Consider the following 18,765-nt stretch of genomic DNA (forward strand, 5'->3'; position numbering starts at 1 on the left):
TAGTGTGGAAATACTTTTACTCGGACGGAGGGCCGAGAAAATCGAGAGTGAAGGCGCCATCGCAATTAGGGTAGGATCACTGGGAAAATAAATTGGAACAGGGGGTCGACTTGGTAGATACCCAGGAAGTATCGATTTTATAATATAATATAATATAGCTCATTGTCAATTTCATTAACATTACATTTAGATTAAAAATATTAAATTAAATAAATAAATTCCTAGTAAAGGCACATACCTGTAGATGATCCTGATGCACTGCATCTTGAAGTCCAGTTCCAGCCAGATGACATCCCAATATATGAATCTCCTGGAGACACTACACAACCACCAACACCCACACCAACATTCGGTCAACTGATTTATCGGCACCTAGGTCGTAAATATTTAGCTAGAACTAGTTGGGAATTATAAGTACTCACAGGGGTAAAATTTATTTAATTAATATTATCCATGACGTGGCCCATTGTAAAATTAATTAATTTTACTCTTACATCAAAAATATTTAATTCAATAAATAAATACCTAATTAAGACAAATTTTGTCAAAAGTTCTTTTTTCATTTTTTAAATTTCCCAGTCCAGCATGCTCAAGTGTAACTCCATTTTACAGGGTATCTCTAAGGCAGACAAATGTCGTGTTTGGGAATGGAAAACGCGTGCAATTAATCAAAGTGGAACCGACTGCACACCATCCACCTACCTCCTTGTCCCCGTCCCATCGGATCTCAGAAAATGGCATGGGCTAAAAGCAATTTGTGATTAGAACAGCCACATGCGACAAGCTCCCCGAGTTGTTGGGCCTTTCATCTGGCGACAAGTCGCTACAGATACAGATTCAGATACAGATAGAGATATAGATAGGGATATAGAGAGCAGATATTTAGACATATAGATGGGGAGATCGCATCGCAGATCGACGGATAGATACACGTCGGTGGGTCATTATTTTCGGCCATACGAATATGCCGCATAATTTATTGGCATTTTTATTATAATTTTATTTATGATTGCTGAGTTTTCAAATTTGTTTGGATGTGCTCCGCTTTCGCCGAGCTTTTATTGTTATTGCCATTATGCAGATAGAGATATTGTAGAGATACAGAATACATTCCATACTATACTATACTATATATATATCGGCTTACTATATCTTTTCGCACAGCCATCTATTAAGATCACACGATGACATCGAAAAGGCGAAGACTCTCGAACAAATTGATGAGACAGGTGGAGCTGTACGAACTGAACAAGAATCTATATCCATATGGGTGGCAGGAATATGTTTCTGATAATTCCGCGGCGGCACTGAGAGATTTATTTAATTATTTTCATGTACACGATTTTCGATTTAATGAGCAGTTTACTGGGGCAAAACTGAATCGAATCAAATCGAATCGAATATTGAATGCGGCAAATGGCCAATTCCCATTAGACATTAGACATTGGACAACTGTATGAATACATGTACTATATGTATGTGGAAACTTATGAATCTGAATCTGAATATATATATATATTCGATCGTAAAGCGGCGGGAGGCGGTCGCAAAGGCGATCAAAAATGAGAAAATCAAAAATAGATACGGCCGCCAGCTTTAACGGTCGCCCAAAGTCGACGACTGCAACTTTTAATGGCAAATAAAACAAATGCCGGGCGGGCCAATCGAATTAAATGGCAAGAAATTTATGAATAAGGCAGCCAAACACACAAAACACAAAGTTGGTGGATCGTTAACGTTTCCTGTGGTTCCGCCCCCAAAACTACTTTCGGCAATTACTTTTTAAGGTTCCCATAAATGCTGCTTTTAAACTGAAAGGTGTGTAAATGGTAGCCATTTGTCAAACTTTATTGATCTGATTTTCTTTGAAAATAATTGACAGCTCTTTTTCTAATAAATGTTTTCAAACCAACTTAATTATTATTTATTTTTCAAAACTTTCTCATAATTACCGGTAAAACACCGCACAGCAAACTAATAAATATAGCTTGCCAGCATATTTTCGTTATGATTTCACAAATATTTCTAGCTCGATGGATTAAAAAACGTTTTGACAAAACGATTCCAAAGCCCCCAAAAGACAGATCTTTTGGCAGACTCCGCCAAGGAATTAGCACTCGTCGAGTATATAATTTTTAATTTATTATAAATAAATAAATACAAATACAGATACAATTATTTAGTTTAGTACGCACAACACAGAACTAGGAGAGGTGGCCAGAGGACTGTTTTGGGGGGACTACACTTGAAGCCACGTTTGTATGAAGCCACGTCTTTCGGGATCTTGAGTTCTTGAACTCACAGCTGTGTTTAATATAATATTTTAAATATTATTGAAAATATTTTCACTGCTAATATATTTTTAATAATTTAATTTAAGTTCTTGAAAACCTTTTTTATCTATGTAGACACACACAACTGTTTCAGATTACTCGAGTCCTGGCAAAGGTGGCTGGATACCGGTGAGCATCTAAGCCGGCGGAGGAGCAGGAGCCGTTCCAGGATCAGCTGTGCCCGCTGCCGCCTCCTTCTGCTCCTGCTGCTCCTGCTGCTCCTTCTCCAGGACCTCCAGCAGCTTGTCCGCCTCGGCGGCCTTGGCCTGCAGCTCGGCCAGCTTGCGCTGCTTCTCGGCCTCGTCCGCCAGCCGCTTGGCCCGGCGCTCCTCCTCGCGACGCAGCTGCTCCTCCAGGTGGCTGCGCAGCAGGCTGTCGCCCAGACCCAGCTTGTCCATCACCTGGGTGATGTCCCGGCTGTAGCGGAGCCGCGTGTTGTTGGCCAGCTCCTCGGAGCAGTCCTCGCGTCCCTGCTGCAGTCGCTGCAGCACAGACATCTTGGCATCGATCACCACGTAGTTGGAGCTCGGGATGAAGGCGTCGCTCTTCTCGTTGAGATACTGCACCAGGGTGCGCAGCGAATTCGAATTGGCCTTGGCGTTGATGGCGCCGCTGGCAAAGTCCTGCGACTTCATCATCTGCGCATGCGTGGACTTCTGCTTGCACTCCAGGCAGTTCCAGTTCGGATGCGGCAGCCCGGAGATCTCCGGCACCACCAGGCCCGTGCAGTTCGTGTCCCGGCAGTAGAGGCCCGAGATGAAGGCGCCCTTCTCCTGCAATCGAGAGGTCCAAGGGATCGAGAGGTTAGCGGTTGTAGGATGTAGAAAAAAAAATTTACATGAAACGTAGATCGATTTTGCATTATTTAAGATCAATTTTAATTTGTAAATATTAATATTTGTTCATGTAACAACGATATGGGTTTTGTATGACCTGAAATTTACATGGCCATATCGATTTTACAGGAACATGTTTTTTATTGTGTATGTATATATTTAATCAGAACTTAAAATCGTATAACCTGGTTTTGAACTAAAGCTTAGGTTAGATGTTTCCCAATTCTTTTACCTAACAGAACTATAAATATTAGTCATCTCGGAGGAAAGAAAGAAATTGAATTACTTAATTTGCTGTATATATCGTCTGGCATTAAAAAAAACCTGCCTTTAAATTTAAAGTTCGGATAAATAAATCAAAACCCTTTCTCGCACCCATGTTCATAACTTTATTTCTCTTGCGTATATTTATGGAGTTCCTACGTTTTATTAAAGATTCCACTTCTAAAATCCTTAAATTATAAATTATATGAAATATCGAACCTCATTTTTTTACACATTAACTTATGAGGTTTTAAAGATATAATAGTTGGATAAGAATTGTTAATTTGTTAATTGTTAAACAATACCTTTAATTCCCCAATTTTTATGAATTTATAAAGATAGGATACTTATTTAAGTAACATCACAATTCACCACAATTTATGGCCATTATTATCCGATGATCGACACATAATTATCAATCCCATCGATAATCGGCACACTTGCCAGGCCATCGATCACTTTGGGAACTAGCACAGCACTCGGGATACTTGGCGCGTGAATCATTGGGGCCAAATGTCTCGGCTAATGAAAAGCGCTTTCGCATTTCTGGGATTCCGATTCCGATTCCTATTCCGATTCCCCGATTTCGGTTCCAGCTAAAAATAATCCGAAAACGGATTGAACAAGCGCTCCAACAAGTGATCGCCGTGTATCTGCGATATGAATATGTATCTGCTGCCGAAGATCCGCGAGATTGACATATAAAAAATAGATGGAAAATTAAAATAAAAATAAAAAAAGATGTCGCTCCGTGTGCGTTTTAGAATTCGCTCGTGCGATCGATAAATATCCACACACAGGTTGTTAAGGATGTCGGCCACGTCATCCCCATAAAATTCTCAATCCGAATGATCGTTCGCCCAATTTGCTTGCTCGTAAATTAACTCGGATAATTAATGGTTCCGATCCGCAGACTGCACTATACAGACTAGACAACAAAAGTCAACTCTTTTGATATATGTATTAACCAAAAAAAAAGAATATAGGTACCTAAAATAATTAAATTCTAGTTGTGAAATAAGAAATAATTATACAATATTCATAAAACCCTAATTAAAACCTTAATCCTGTATCCTAATATTTTTCCCTAGAAAAATATACTTTTTGCCCATAGTATTCTGGATAAGAATCGGTGCGATTAGCGGATGATGAACACTTGGAGCGGAGGAAACCTAAATATAATACATAAATATAAAGTCCCTTTGCGGGAGTTCGCTGAACTATAGCTTGAATTATATTTAAAATTTATTACACCAACACGTGCCACAGTCAAGGGCAGGCCACTAGCAACTAGCAACAGTTGTGGCTATTTTTGACATTTAACAAATGGGCAATTTAAGTGGAATTGATAAATGGAAAAACTTTGTAGCGATGAAAACATTAGGGAAATGTATTCTTACAAATTATGGCAAGCAGAAAATATTTGTATAAAAAAGGAAAAAAAGTGAAGAAGTTTTGTACTTCTTATAAAAAATTAATTTATTTAAAACTGAGTATAGAAAATAAAACGAAGGTTTTTCAAGAAAAATCAAGACTAGAAAAACATAACAAAAACCTTCACTTAAATCCTTCCTTACAAGGAACATTTGTCAATTAAAATTTGTATTGTTGGTATCAAAGAAATATTAATTGTTTGTTTTGGCCTGAATTTAGCCATTTCGGGGATTTCTATAGCTCCCCGTCGATATTTACAACAGAAAGACTCGTTCTACAGTCTGTTTATGGTTAAATTAAGATGATTTCGAGGGTTTTTCGTTTAGGCATAATTCTCTAGGCTTTCATCATTTGGCCTCTGAGTTGCGCCTCGCATTCTCGGCGAATGTCAAACGGGAAATTACGATCCGAGGCGCTATATGTGGCCATGGCCAAGAAAATCTGTTTCTATATGCAAGCTGCTATGAAAACAAAAAGAACAACAGGCGATGCGGGGCGAATAAAAAATATATCAGTCGGTTAACATGAGAAAAATGTGACAAAAATCAAATCAATATGAGCAGAAAGATTCCAACGAAAACCGAAAACCAAAAATGCCACAAGATATATGAAAACCGAGAGTTGTGATTTTTAATTTGTGTTTTTTTTTAATTCCAACTTTTTGCAGGAATTTCTTTATTTCGAAGAGATTGCCAAACGAATTAAAAAGCTTTTGGAATCCATCTATTTATTTGTGATTTAATTGAATTGTTTTCGGCCCGTTAAAAATAAACAAAGTTGTTTATAGCCATGTTTTTTTGTTGTTGTGGCCTGCCACTTGTTGCGCCTGGAAAATGGAGGGAAAACGGAGGGAAAATCGGGGGAAAGGAAATCAATCGATGGCCAAGAACAACAAAGTCCGCCTCTTGTAATAATAGCTGCAAAAATCGATCTGGCCGCGAGTCTTTAATTGTTTTCGGATGAATTTTGATGGGCGCAGGAAATCCTTAATGAAACTTTTCGCACCCGAAACAATTGTGGCGAAAATCAAAAAGCATCTAACTGTGGAAATTGTCTTCTTTTGATTGATCGTGGCCCGAAAATGGGCGAAAATCGAAAATCGATTGGGAGCACGTACTTCAGTCCACAAAGACAATGCCGACCTCAATCGCCTTCGGCAAAACTATAAAGATGTTTGATTATTTCTTTGCTTAATTGGTTAAATAGTTTATTCAGCTGGCCCATCGATCATCGCTGGGATTTTTGGATCTTTGGATTTTCGTATTGGATTGCTGGCCAAGTGATTTCCGATCCAGAAGATGCGCAAAATAATTGTTCTTTTGAGTAATCATCATAAAATTAAGATGTTTAAGGGGGGGTATAACATAATCCATAACACTAAAAACTAAAAACTAACAAATTAAGGAACACATTCAAAGAAATGAAGAAGATTATGAAGTCCTTTATTAAATATTTCTATTAAAATAGTATTTATCTTTGGGATTTTATATCCCAAAAAATGGAATTCAATTTGTAAATATTTGGAAACTTTCTTAAATGAGTATTTCATTTCTAAGTGAGTGTCTTTAAACTAAGTTTGTTCTAAAAGGTGAGTTGTTTTCACAATTTAAATAGTTTATGTTTTGTACTATATATTTTAAAAATCCCGTCGGGCTTTGTATTTAGTAAATCTAAACATAATATAAAATCTATGAATACTAACTTAAATAAACAATTACTTGTATTTGATTTGTATTAAAAGTAAAAACTTATTACCTGGTTAAATAAAAGGTTTGTTTGGATAATCAAAAGATCGTTTTTAAAAATACTTCTTTTCTATCTATTTAAAACGATATTGAGCTTAAAAGTAATCTAAAATCTTAATATTAAGATAAGATTGATATGTGCTGGTCGTTTTTATATTTTCCAAAGATCGAGTTATAATAAAGAATATGTTTATCTTATTTTACATTACTTGTTCAAATGTATTTTATATGATGTGATAAAATATCAAGTTGATATGTTTGAATCATAGATTTGACATAAATAAATGGTAGAAGTGATCCTATTTCATATCAAATTTTTTTTCTGTGCAGATACAGTTCTCCATTATTAAAAATCCCTTATATTAATATTAAATTTAATATTTTATTCCAATTCACTCACCGTGGGATCGGAGCATCGCGGGCACTTGCAGGTGAAGCCCTTCTTCATCTTGAGGAAGAGGTGGCGCGCGATGTTGCCGGTGAAGAGCTTGGTGTAGGTGGTGGTCACCTCGAATCCCTCGGGGATGTCGATGGCGGCGCGGACGATCATGTTGTTGGTCTTCTCCTCGAAGGTGTAGTAGGCGTTGGGAATGCAGTCGTGGTTGACGACCCCAAAGAGCGGATAGAGGGCCCTGTAGTTGAACTCCTGGTTGTCGTTCGTCCGGTCGGTGGTCTTGTCGAAGCCGTTGGTCCTCAAAACGGCAACAGTGCGGTTCATGATCTCGATGAGCTTCTTGTCGGTGGGGAAGTTCTTGAAGCACTTGGCCGCGTTCCTCACCTCGGTGCGATGGTTGTTGTCCAAATTGGCCTGCAGGCAGTAGATCAGATCGCGCTGCTCCTTGCTCAAATTAATGGCCCTGGCCACGCAGAGCAGCCGGATGATCACCGAATTGGCCACATCCGGCTCGTTGGGTCCCCAGCTCTTGAAGAGATCGCAGTCGCTCTTGTGGACCTTCTTCTTGGCGCACAGGGCGCAGATCGGTAGACCGCATCCCTGGCGGCACATGAACCGCGTATCGGGAAGCATTTTCAGGCACACACTGCACGCATTCAGGGAGTCCTCCTCGTGCGCCGCCAATCCTATGAGCAGCGGGCTGTCCCGGAAAATAATCTCGCCCCTCTTCAGGCTCCGCGTGGCCACCACTCCGCGTCCCGCGATCCTCGACACTCCGATCTCCCAGGCGGGATCCTTGTCCTTGAACGGCGCCAAGTGGAGGTCCAGCAGCTCCGAGGTGCGTTTCGGGCAGATCATCTCGGGTTTTTCGGGTTTTTTTTTTGGGTTTTTGGAAGGACTTTAAACGTACGCGTCACTCAAAAAACAAGCGAGTTTTTCAACCGTGGCACTCGAACAAAAAATATTATCACAAGGAATCCTCCTCTTTCCTTAACACAATCTCTTATGATCTCTAGATTTGATCGCTTTTCTTCTCTGCCCAAAAATTCGATTCGCCTGCAGCGTTTGGTTCGCGACTGCCGTGAGTAAACTGTCGCCGTTTTCCAGCCTTACATGATTTTTATGTGAAAAGTCGGCGGAAAGCTGAAAATTCGAAAAGCTGTCGACGATCGCCAGAGCCGAGCGGTTAACGAAGATCTCCGATGATGTGGCGGTGGCATCTCTCTTTTCCCCCGCCGAATTTCCGACAGTGACGATACGATCCCCGAATTTTCGGCTGATCGATGGATCTGGGAGGAGGTTGTTAAGAAATGGGAAGGGAGGAGCCCAGACAATCCCAATCCAGGGCAATCCTGGTGTCCACTCGGATGGATTGATGAACAGCGCATGGTTGAATGCCTGCTTTGAAGGGTGCACTGGGAGAAATTACGATTATACAAGCTCAGGGTGTACCAGAAATCGCTTCATCTTTGAGTAACGTTTAAAGTAAAATTATTCCTTCACAGATAAAAAAAACTTAGTATATCCAAAGATTTCATATGAAATGTAAATATTCATCCATTGCGGTTTTTATTAATTTTAAATTTGAAAATATTACATTTAACATTTATCTATTTAAATTTTTATATTTTAAACTTTGATTGAAATATGAAATTCTTTCTTTTTTTAAGTAAATATGAATAACAACGAATCTAATATATTCGAGCCTAATTAAAATATTTTCTAATTAAATAATTCAATCTAAATTGTTTTGTATTAAAAATTATGATTTTGTAATCTTTGTCTTCAATATGCAAATATTTATTTTAACTATTACCTTTTTTATCAATGTTATTATATATTCCTTAAAGCGTTAATAAAATCCTACAAAATAACAGAAAATATTTCACATAATACATTTAAAATTTATATTCGTATTTACCTGTATCCTTATCAATTTGTTCTATTTTTTATAAATATTTCCATTACTTTATATTTATGATTTCACTAAGCCAAGTGTCGAATTCTTATCAACATTTCAAGTTTATGTTTAAGGTTCACAGGTTGGAATTCGGTTTTATGATCAGGGTCTGACGTTTGCGTAGCTCACTAATATTTGATTATATTTTAGTTGCTTTGTTTTTAATCAAGACTCGCTTAGGAAATGTGTCTTAAAATAGATATTAGTATTACCGGAAAATAATACCTCATTTTGGTAATTTAAAATGGGGACTTCTTAAATATTTGGTCATATTTTTCCTCCGTGCAGTTGAATGGACGGGCGGATGGATGGTGGATGCTACGATGCTGTGATTCTGCGGGCGGACGGATGACTTGTCGGCTGGCGGATGTACAGATATCCGTACATTCGAAACGAGTGTACGGGAATGTTGGCATACAGATACATTTACAGCCAAAGATACAGATACAGATCGGCATGGATTTGTGCACTTCTGACAGCGCTCTGGAGTTGAGCCAAGAATGCCGCCCATCAGCGGATGATGAACGATCTCCGCCGGGGTTTTGTGTTTCTGGCGGAGATTGGGGTGTCTGGGGTGGCTTAAATCACTCAGCCTCGCCCCTTATCTCGCCCCCTTTGATTAATACGTGTCCGCGGAAGTAACGACCCCAAGCAATGACCTCCGTAACCGGAATAAATTCCACCTAAATTAAGCAGGTACACTGAAAAAATGCTAAAATATTTATAGAAATGTTCGAAATAGCTTACAGAGTTCTGGGATTGTTATATAAAATTTATCAATATAATAGTTTAATTAATACGTGTCCACTGGAGTAAAGACCCCAAGAAATGATCTCCGTAACCGGAATAAATTCCACCTAAATTACGCAGGTGCACTGAAACTTATATTTAAAAATATTTTCAAAATAGCTTACAAAGTTCGGGGACTTAGTCAGGAATTTCTATGGAATATTTATCAATATAATATTTTTTTATTTCCATTCTTGGCCTTGGCATTGTAATTAGGCGTTTCAATGAAAACAAATCTTATCAGCCGGAAAAAGGGCGGTAAACATAACCCAACGATCTCAGATTCCACTGAAAATATATGTGTTTGTATATTCCCTAAAAGATTAGCCGATCTGAGCGCTCCTATAAAAACCGAGGCTGTTGCTATTGATCTATTAGTTTGTTATTTCGTCTCAATCGTAAAGCAAGCAGAAAAAACCATTCGAAATGTTCGTCGCCAAGATCCTGATTTTGTGCAGTGCCTGTTTGTTGGTCAGTGGCACTCCCCAGGGATTCGGAGGATTCGGAGCCCCAAAGACCCTGGAGGGCGAGGAACTGGTCGAATCCCAGCGAACATTGCAGGCATCGCTCACCAAACTGGCCGCCGGCGAAGGACCCCACTATCGGTGAGTCGGAACCCCAGGAAATTCGGGAATAGCCTTGATATTCCTTCTTCTTTTCCTTTACAGCATCTCCAGGATCATTTCGGCAACCACTCAGGTGGTCGCTGGATCCAAGGACGAGTACAACGTGGAGCTGATCGATAGGGAAGGTGTCATTAAGGTGTGCAATGTGGACATTTGGTCGCGCTCCTGGCTCCCCAACGGCATTCAGGTGACCTTCAGGTGCCCCAACGAACCGGAACTGGTTAGGACCCACAATGCCTAAGGAAATATCATGGAAATTTGATTATTACACAAAGAAAACATTAAAATCACGGAGCTTTTAAAAACTTCACAAAATATGTTTTCTGATCTAAAAACTGGGTGTAATAATACTATTTGTCAGTTCCCTTGAGTTCAGGAATTATCACATCACAAATTCCTCATTTAAATTACGAAATTTCGGACTGTTTGTATTTTGTTTTTTTTTTTTTGTTAATGGCAAAAATTAATCTTATTGATTTATTTTTGTAGCTTTACTAATTTGCGTTTTATTTTGGTATTTTAATTATTATTTGATATAGTTGCAGTTCATGAGCCCTTTAGGGTTCTTTGTTCAAATTATAATTTATTGTATACTGAAATATCATTGGAAAACTCGATTGAATGTTTATCAGCTAAAATTTACTCCTTTCTTGAGTCTTCGAATAATCTGTACTAATAACACTGCTTTGTTAAACTCTTATTTAAGTTATATTTATTTAAGTAAATAGTTATGTTAATATAAGTTAGCAGATTTATTGTTAACTATAAACCCCCAATAAATAAATAGTGTTAATACTGAATAATTTAGTTTTAATTCATGGGAAATTTTGTTGTATTTTTAAAAGTTGTTTTGATTCACTAACTGAATATTCTAGTCTCTGTTTTCCTTTGGGATGCTGATCATGCGTCGAGCAAGTGCCAGAAAATCAACCTAATGAATCCGACAAATTGCAAATTGGCCACTGCCTTCGCCGCCCCTTTCGTCACCTATTTCGAATTTCAGACTCTAGATTTCAGATTTCAAATTTAAGATTTCAGATTTGGGATTCCGATTCCTATTCCTATTCCTATTCCTATTCCCATTTCCACCCCCTTTTCGGTGCGCCCCTGGTGGCAGCGATGACGAAGACGCCTCACGTGCATCGAATGCATCGCAAATTGGCCAACTATTCCGCATTTTGCCTTCCGACAGCAGCAACTTTAATTTAATGAAATGCAAAATAATGCCAAGCAAATCAAGCAGCGCGAGAAGAGCAACAAAAACTAGCTAAAATATTATAATAAAATTCGATGTATGCAAATGGCTTGCAAAATATGCATATGCCGCGGAAAAAAAAAACTAGAAAAAAGTATCTCTAAAATACGGAAAAAAAACCAAACAATTTATTGGCGCTTTGACGCGTTTTTGCCATGCTCCGCTGGCAATGGGGAATTTGGCGCCACCATTGGCCATGTCGTCGTCCGTGTCACAAAGTTGCCACCGCGGAATATCCCATCCGTTTGGGCAAAAAACCAAAAAGCAAAAAATCCAAAAAATAGAAATAATTATTTTCTCGCCAGGTGACTGCACTCCAGCCTGCCTGTCTGTCAGTCAGTCGGCTTTTCACCTGCACTTCCGCTGGGGAAATTGAAATGCAAATGGAACAGCTAATTACAAGTTAATCGAGATGAAAACACATTGGTGCCGCTGCAAAATCTCGCCAACGCTGCACTTGCAACTAAAAAATAAGGCAAAAAATTGAAAAAAACATAGAGAACGGCAGCCAGATACTAAAATAATATTTTCGCAATTTATTACAAAAAAGAAAAACAAATGAAAGTCTGTTAGGCGGTAGAAGTCGCATTAAAAGTACCCTATAATTTAAAAAAAAAAAGAATATATATTAAAAAATAAATAAAATTACAAGTTAAGTTATTAATACATTTTCTAGATATATTAATAAATATTTAGCCCAACTAAACCCAATTTGTAATCAGAGTTTTTAAAAACATATAAATATTACTCATACGTATACAAAAATCACTCATACGCAATGTTGTATCTTCAATAAAATTATTATTTATTACAAATTTACATTTCGACTTTGATTCCATCATTCTCCCCTTAAAAATATCCTCCACCATATGCCGCACGAAAATAATCTATGAAAATTAGCTGAAAACCGAATGTATGCCATTTTCCCCGCTTTTCTTCTTGTTGCGCCGCCTGCTTTTTCCTCCTCTTTAATTTTCAGAGTCAATTAAAATTTGTTAATTTTACTTATAATTTTAAGGTAGGCAAAAATGCAATGCGACGACGAAAAACGACGAGGAGGAAAAAAAAAAGTGGCAATTAAAATATTTGCGCGACTTTGTCACGTCGGCAAACACAAAAACAGGCGTTGGGGGCGGTGGGCGGAGGCTGGGCGGAGGACGTGGCTGATGGCGGCAAATTTGCCGTCGAATGGACTGCATTTGCCGTATGGATGATCTCGCCATGGAAGGATAATGCCGCTGATTGGAGATATATATAGGATATATAGAGTGCTTCATTTATATCTATTTAGCTATTCAGCAAAATTAATGTGAATATAAATGGGAATGGTCTGTGTTTACCTCATATCGCACTCGATTTTAGTTGAATTGCTTGCTAAGAAAATGAGGTGTAGCCAAATAATAAGTTTATTAATTTATTAGTGAGTGAATAGAGTTCGTTTGGAGGTCGAAAAAAATAGTAATAGTAAAAATAGTATATTAAAAACCTATACAAAATAACGAAAAGTCAATTAAAGACAAGAATTGGGATAAATAATAAAGGTTATCCAACTAAATTTAATTCTAACTATTTTATAGCATACTTTTTGGCAGTAAGTAACTATTTTGTAAAATTTTTAAAGTTTTTCTTCATTTATTAAAATTTTTACAATTATTATAATTATTATCTAATTATTACAAATGAAAATTGAATGGAATTCCATTCAGCTAAAAATCCAAGAAGACCTGGGTATTTTCCAAAATTTGTGTAAGGCCAATCGGAACCGATGCGCATGAGTCCCCGTTCCCTCCGCCAGATGGCGTGCCAAACTTCATTCACCTCAATGCCAATTACACGGCATGGACATTTTCAAAGTCCCAGCCCCAAAAGTCCACCCACCGACCGCACATCTTTTTTTTGGCGAATTGCGAATTTCGCATTTGATTTTAATACACTTAAACGCAATCAATTTTATTGCTCTCGTTGCGGTTGCCTGTCGAATCGAATTCAATTTGATTTGCTTTTTGGGCTTCTGTGGATGCGGATTTGAATTTAGATTCGAATTTGGATTCCTTGGGTCCACAGCCACACCTGAAGAATCCGATTTGGCGGAGACGAGACGAGATGTGGCAGGGAGAAACTTGTTTACAAGCTAAATGCTGGCGTGGAATGTTACGAAAATGAAATGAAAATCGAAAATGTTGCTGCGCTCCATTCCAAATCCATATGCACATGATCTGCGGATGATCATGATCTGTGTATATATACTTTTTAAAAAATATATATATATCAGCGACTTATGTGCTAACATAAAACAGATGACGAACGGCAGCTGTGACTGCCAATTTCGCATCAAAAACAAAACTTGAAAAGGCCGATATCGATTTACCAAGTGCTCTTTTGATTTTCGAATTTCTCAAAACAGATGCCATTCGAAATGCTATATGAGCTGTTTCTTTAATCTTTATTAATTTCAGAAACAAATGTAAGATGAATTACCTAAATTTACTTGTAAAAATACTAAGTAGAACTGTTATCGCAGGGCAACCCATTTCCACTTACCAGGTTAGTCGGGTTGGATAAGTCCCACCGATCTTTGTAGAACTTAGTCCAGCTTTGCGACTGCAGCGGAGGAGATCTCCAACGGAATGGCACGGCGATCGCATATCTGGTTGCTCAGGGTGAGTAAATGAGATTTAGGCCCATTTGAACCGGTTGAGAGCGGAGATTAAGGGAACCACTCAAATAGGTCATGCATTTGCGGTTATACTGGATTATTCAGATTGCCGTCGGCTGCGAAGATTATCAAATAGTCGATATATAAAGCTGTGCGAGTGAAGATCAACATAAGAAAACACGGTCATTTTGTCTAAAGTCATAATTCTTATTTTCTGCCCTATAAGATCAGTATTTTGTCCGGCACGGTGTCAAATGAGATCCAAATATGGAATGTCCTACCTTGTTGAACTCGTTATAAAATTCTTAATCGATTTGCATTTAAACCAGAAAATTTTTAATTTTTTTCATTTTTTGCAAAAAATCATGATGTAACCCCTTGTCTAAAATGTGAAAATTGGGTTAAATATTTATTTTTTTAAATCAGCAGAAAAATGCACGGATGTTTATTACTAGGTTGTTAGCTGATCAAAACAGTACGCCTTTTTGATTTGGGACCATTTTTTCCCAAGTTACAGCAAAAAGTCAATTAAGAAAAATTTCAAATTTGCGCCAAAAATCAACATCCTGATTTTTAACCCAAAAAAATGTAGTATTTTGGTCATAAAAATTTAAATAGTGATCCAAATGTGGAATGTCATACCTCGTCGAACTCGTAATAAAAATCCCCATCGATCTGCATTTAAACCTGGAAATTTTTAATTTTTGCCAATTTTCGCCAAAAATTATTATCAAAAAAGTGAAAATTGGGTCGATAATTGATTTTTCCAAATCAGACTGAAAGTTTACTGATATTAATTATTAGGTTGTTAGTTGCCCAAAACAGTACGCCTTTCTTATTTGGGACCATTTTTGACCAAGTTACAACAAAAAATCGATTAGGAAAAATTTTAAATTTGCACCAAAAATCCAAATCCTGATTTTCCGAGCTTGTACTGAAATTCCCAATCGACTTGCATTCACAATTTTTTGCAAAAAAACATGAAAACATTTTTTTAAAAACTCAGTGCTGAACATTGAAAAACGTAATATAATTTTATTCAAAGAATCAGTTAACGAAGGGGGCACATTTCTTCCATTTCGACACACAAGAAGCACTTATATCCACCTAGGCATTGTGTTTCCTAACCAGTTCCGGTTCGTTGGGACACCGGAAGGTCACCTGGATGCCGTTTGGCTCCCAGCTGCGGCTCCAGATGTCCACATTGCACACCTTGGTGGCACCTTCGTTGTCGATTAGCTCCACGGAGTAGACGTGCTTGGAGCCAGCGACCACCTGAGAGGTGGCAGACAGGATCTTGGAGATGCTTTGCGATGAGAAAGGAATATTATTAGGAGTATTTCGGGGATTTTCCTGGGCTCTGTCCCATACCGATAGTGGGGTCCTTCGCCAGCGGCCAGTTTGGTGAGAGATGCCTCAAGAGTCCGTTGAGCACTGGCCAAATCCTCGCCCTCAAGAGTTCTTGGAGCCCCAACTGCTCCGAATGAATGGCCATTTGCACTGACCAGAAAACAGGCGGTGAAGAGGATTAGGATCTTGGCGAGAAACATTTTGCTGTTGTTTCGATTGCAACGAAATAAACAAACTGATGGATCGATTGCTGCCAGCTAGGTTTTTATAGCAGAGTCCATAGATTAATCGCCATCGGAGCGGTCCATTAATTAGTGCACATACATATATATTTCTCAGGGGATTATCGCATCGGTTGGGTCACGATTGCCTCCTTTTCGAGCGATAAGGCTTTCGGTTTCACTGACCGACTAATTCCAACGCCAAGGCCACAAAGTGCGTTTCATGTGAGACGACTTCTTCAACCCATGAAGAAAATTTTGGCAGTTTTTGGGAATCATTGATGTAACTTCTTATTTTATATTTAAAAAATTGGTTAAAAATTTAAAACAGTACGGATTTTAGCAATTGTTAAAATTACAATTGAAAACGGATAGAAAAGAGTACCTATTTTTATTTTTCCCGCCCTTAAAAATAAATATATAAAATCACAAAATTAATTTTCCAAGTCATTATTATAGCTTATTTTTTTTGGTAGTTATTATACATTTTCATAACCTATTATACATATATTAATAATATGTTATGAATCAAATTAATTTCCAATCCATTATTTTTTCCTATTTTTTTTTGGTAGTTATTGTACATTTTCATAAATATTATATACTTATATATATATTTTATTTTATTAATATCTTTGTATGAGAATATCTTTATGATATAGTATTTGTTCCGACCTCAGTCAGAATTACAATTTTTCCTTGTACTCAAAAGAGTTTCGGTTCATTTGCAGCTGTATTTACTGCTCCTTTCGTTGACATTGGATCCTTCAGCGGTCCTGGCCATCCGCTCGCCCCAGTCGCTGGCACTCCTGCGGGCTCGAGATCAGTGCGGCAGGCAGCTGACCCTCGCCCAGCGCCTCCACCTGGACAGGATGCAGTTCGAGGACGCTCCGCACGTGCGCCACTACCTCCATTGCTTCTGGTCGCGCCTGCGGCTCTGGCAGGATGCCTCCGGCTTCCAGGCGCTGCGCATCGTCCAGAGTTTCGGTGGCGAGAGACGCCTCAATGTGGAGCAGGCGCTGCCGGCCATCAATGGGTGCAATGCGAGGACGCGGTTTCGATCGGGATCGAGATCGGTTTCGAGATCAGGATCAGGATCCCAATCAAGATCCCAGGTCCCAGTGGTCGACTGGTGTTTCCGGGCCTTTGTCTGCGTGCTGGCCACGCCAGTGGGCGATTGGTACAGGCGCCACATGTCCGATGTCATCAATGGAAATGCCTAAAAATCGAATTTTATAGTTTAAGAATAAAATATAAAAAACTCATAAAAAAAAATATAAGTGTCAAAGAAATTTGTCTAAAGCTACAAAGAATTAGGATTGCCAACAGTAAGGTAAACAAAAATTATACATAAATATATAAATATTTGTAATTATTCAGTAAGTTATAAAAACAAGAATACTTCCATACAAAGAATGTGAATTCATGAAAATTCTACATTATAAATCAATAAAAAATAAATAAGCAAAGTAATTTTTCCATACAAAGAATTAGGATTGTCACCAACTTTTCTATAGCTATAAAGAATTGGGATTGCCAACAATAAGGTAAACAAAAATTATACATAAATATTTGTAACTAATTAGTAAGATATAAAAACAAAATTTTAGTATATAAAAGGGATTTTCCATATAAAGAATTAGGATTACCAACAAATAATAATAACCGTAAAAAAATACAAAAATATTTGTAATTACTTAGTAATTTATAATAAGTAAAATTCAGAATATATTCATATAAATAATGGGAACTCATGAATATAGAATATGCGCTACCTAAAGATATGCTGTTCATATTAATTTACAACTAATATTTAGTTACTTACTAGAGCATCCAATCGAATGTAAAATACAAGGTTCGGAACTCGGTTGCCAAGTAGTGTAGTAAAATGCTCAGTGTGGCTGCCTGGAAATCGCTTTGCCCGAAATTGTAGTAGGTCATGTCATGTCATAGCTGCAAAATTCGAAAATCTGCTACAATAGAGCCAATCCAACGCAGAGCCTTCGGCTGAGAGGATCGTAAAAGCAGGAAAATCAGGAAAAATGAAAGCCGGAAAACTGTGCGAACCGAAGTCAATCATCATGGGGCGCAAGGCGGGCAGGATGATGGGAGAGCCGCGAGGATCCGACCATCGCGACCCTGAGCCCCTGCAGGATCAGCAGGATCAGGGGCAGCAGCAGCAGCAGGCGCAGGGTGAGCAGAACTCGAAGGCGGCGAACAGCGGCGACGGGGGTCAAAGTGCCTCCGGATCCAGTGAAAACCAAGGGCAAGGTCAAGACTCAAACCAAAAGCAGAGCCAGCAGGATAATCGCGATAATCAAGAGGAGAACCGCGACCAGGATAACCAGAAGAAGCGCTGCGACAAGTGCGGCAAGAAGCTCGGACTCACCGGGGGATTCCCCTGCCGCTGCGGCGGCACCTACTGCGCCGTCCACCGCTACAGTGACCGTCATGAGTGTAGCTTCGACTACCGCGGCATGGGCGCCAACGAGATCCGCCGCGACAATCCCCTCGTCGTGGCCAGCAAGCTGAGGAAGCTCTAATCTCTAATCTGTAATCTACAATCCCAGGACCCCCCCTTCCCAATCAAAAAGGACCTGTCACGGCTATGACATGACAAAAAAAAATCCCGAGACGTCAAAAGCAACAACACCTTCTGCTACACAAAAGGGAAGACAATTAAGTGGTAGACTGCTATAATAAATCATCACCAATCACCACTCATTTCAATTTTAGTTTTAATCTGAAGAAGTTGGGAGAAGGCTATTTTTTTGATATTTCAACTCATGTTAATAATAATAATTTTCATCTGTCAAAATAAATTACTGCCATATTTTTTTTATATAGAAAATATATATTTATTAATGTACATCATACATACGATATTTATATCAGTTTCCGT

General features: G+C 38.5%; 5 protein-coding genes across 5 annotated transcripts; 3 read left to right on the forward strand and 2 right to left on the reverse strand.

The window, feature by feature from the left end:
- Positions 1 to 2,120: 2,120 nt before the first annotated feature.
- Positions 2,121 to 8,111, reverse strand: SmydA-9 (SET and MYND domain containing, arthropod-specific, member 9). Its single transcript, XM_017150654.3, has 2 exons — positions 7,013 to 8,111; positions 2,121 to 3,106 (listed from the first exon to the last, which is right to left on the reverse strand). The coding sequence occupies exons 1-2, from the start codon at positions 7,862 to 7,864 to the stop codon at positions 2,471 to 2,473; spliced, it is 1,488 nt and encodes a 495-aa protein (XP_017006143.2). The 5' UTR covers positions 7,865 to 8,111; the 3' UTR covers positions 2,121 to 2,470.
- Positions 8,112 to 10,152: 2,041 nt separating this feature from the next.
- On the forward strand, positions 10,153 to 10,658 carry LOC108063502 (sarcocystatin-A-like). The gene is made up of 2 exons (XM_017150616.3): positions 10,153 to 10,360; positions 10,424 to 10,658. The coding sequence occupies exons 1-2, from the start codon at positions 10,182 to 10,184 to the stop codon at positions 10,620 to 10,622; spliced, it is 378 nt and encodes a 125-aa protein (XP_017006105.2). The 5' UTR covers positions 10,153 to 10,181; the 3' UTR covers positions 10,623 to 10,658.
- Positions 10,659 to 14,159: 3,501 nt separating this feature from the next.
- On the forward strand, positions 14,160 to 17,533 carry Obp8a (Odorant-binding protein 8a). Its single transcript, XM_070218715.1, has 2 exons — positions 14,160 to 14,296; positions 16,595 to 17,533. Exons 1-2 carry the CDS (start codon positions 14,264 to 14,266, stop codon positions 17,084 to 17,086), a joined length of 525 nt encoding a protein of 174 aa, XP_070074816.1. The 5' UTR covers positions 14,160 to 14,263; the 3' UTR covers positions 17,087 to 17,533.
- On the reverse strand, positions 15,321 to 16,088 carry LOC108063499 (sarcocystatin-A-like). The gene is made up of 2 exons (XM_017150613.3): positions 15,664 to 16,088; positions 15,321 to 15,598 (listed from the first exon to the last, which is right to left on the reverse strand). Exons 1-2 carry the CDS (start codon positions 15,840 to 15,842, stop codon positions 15,400 to 15,402), a joined length of 378 nt encoding a protein of 125 aa, XP_017006102.2. The 5' UTR covers positions 15,843 to 16,088; the 3' UTR covers positions 15,321 to 15,399.
- Positions 17,534 to 17,785: 252 nt separating the features above from the next.
- LOC108063504 (uncharacterized) lies at positions 17,786 to 18,587 on the forward strand. The gene has a single exon (XM_017150619.3). It carries the CDS (start codon positions 17,906 to 17,908, stop codon positions 18,404 to 18,406), a length of 501 nt encoding a protein of 166 aa, XP_017006108.2. The 5' UTR covers positions 17,786 to 17,905; the 3' UTR covers positions 18,407 to 18,587.
- Positions 18,588 to 18,765: the final 178 nt, after the last annotated feature.

The sequence above is a fragment of the Drosophila takahashii genome, chromosome X (genome assembly GCF_030179915.1).
Source record: "Drosophila takahashii strain IR98-3 E-12201 chromosome X, DtakHiC1v2, whole genome shotgun sequence".
NCBI lineage: Eukaryota > Metazoa > Arthropoda > Insecta > Diptera > Drosophilidae > Drosophila > Drosophila takahashii.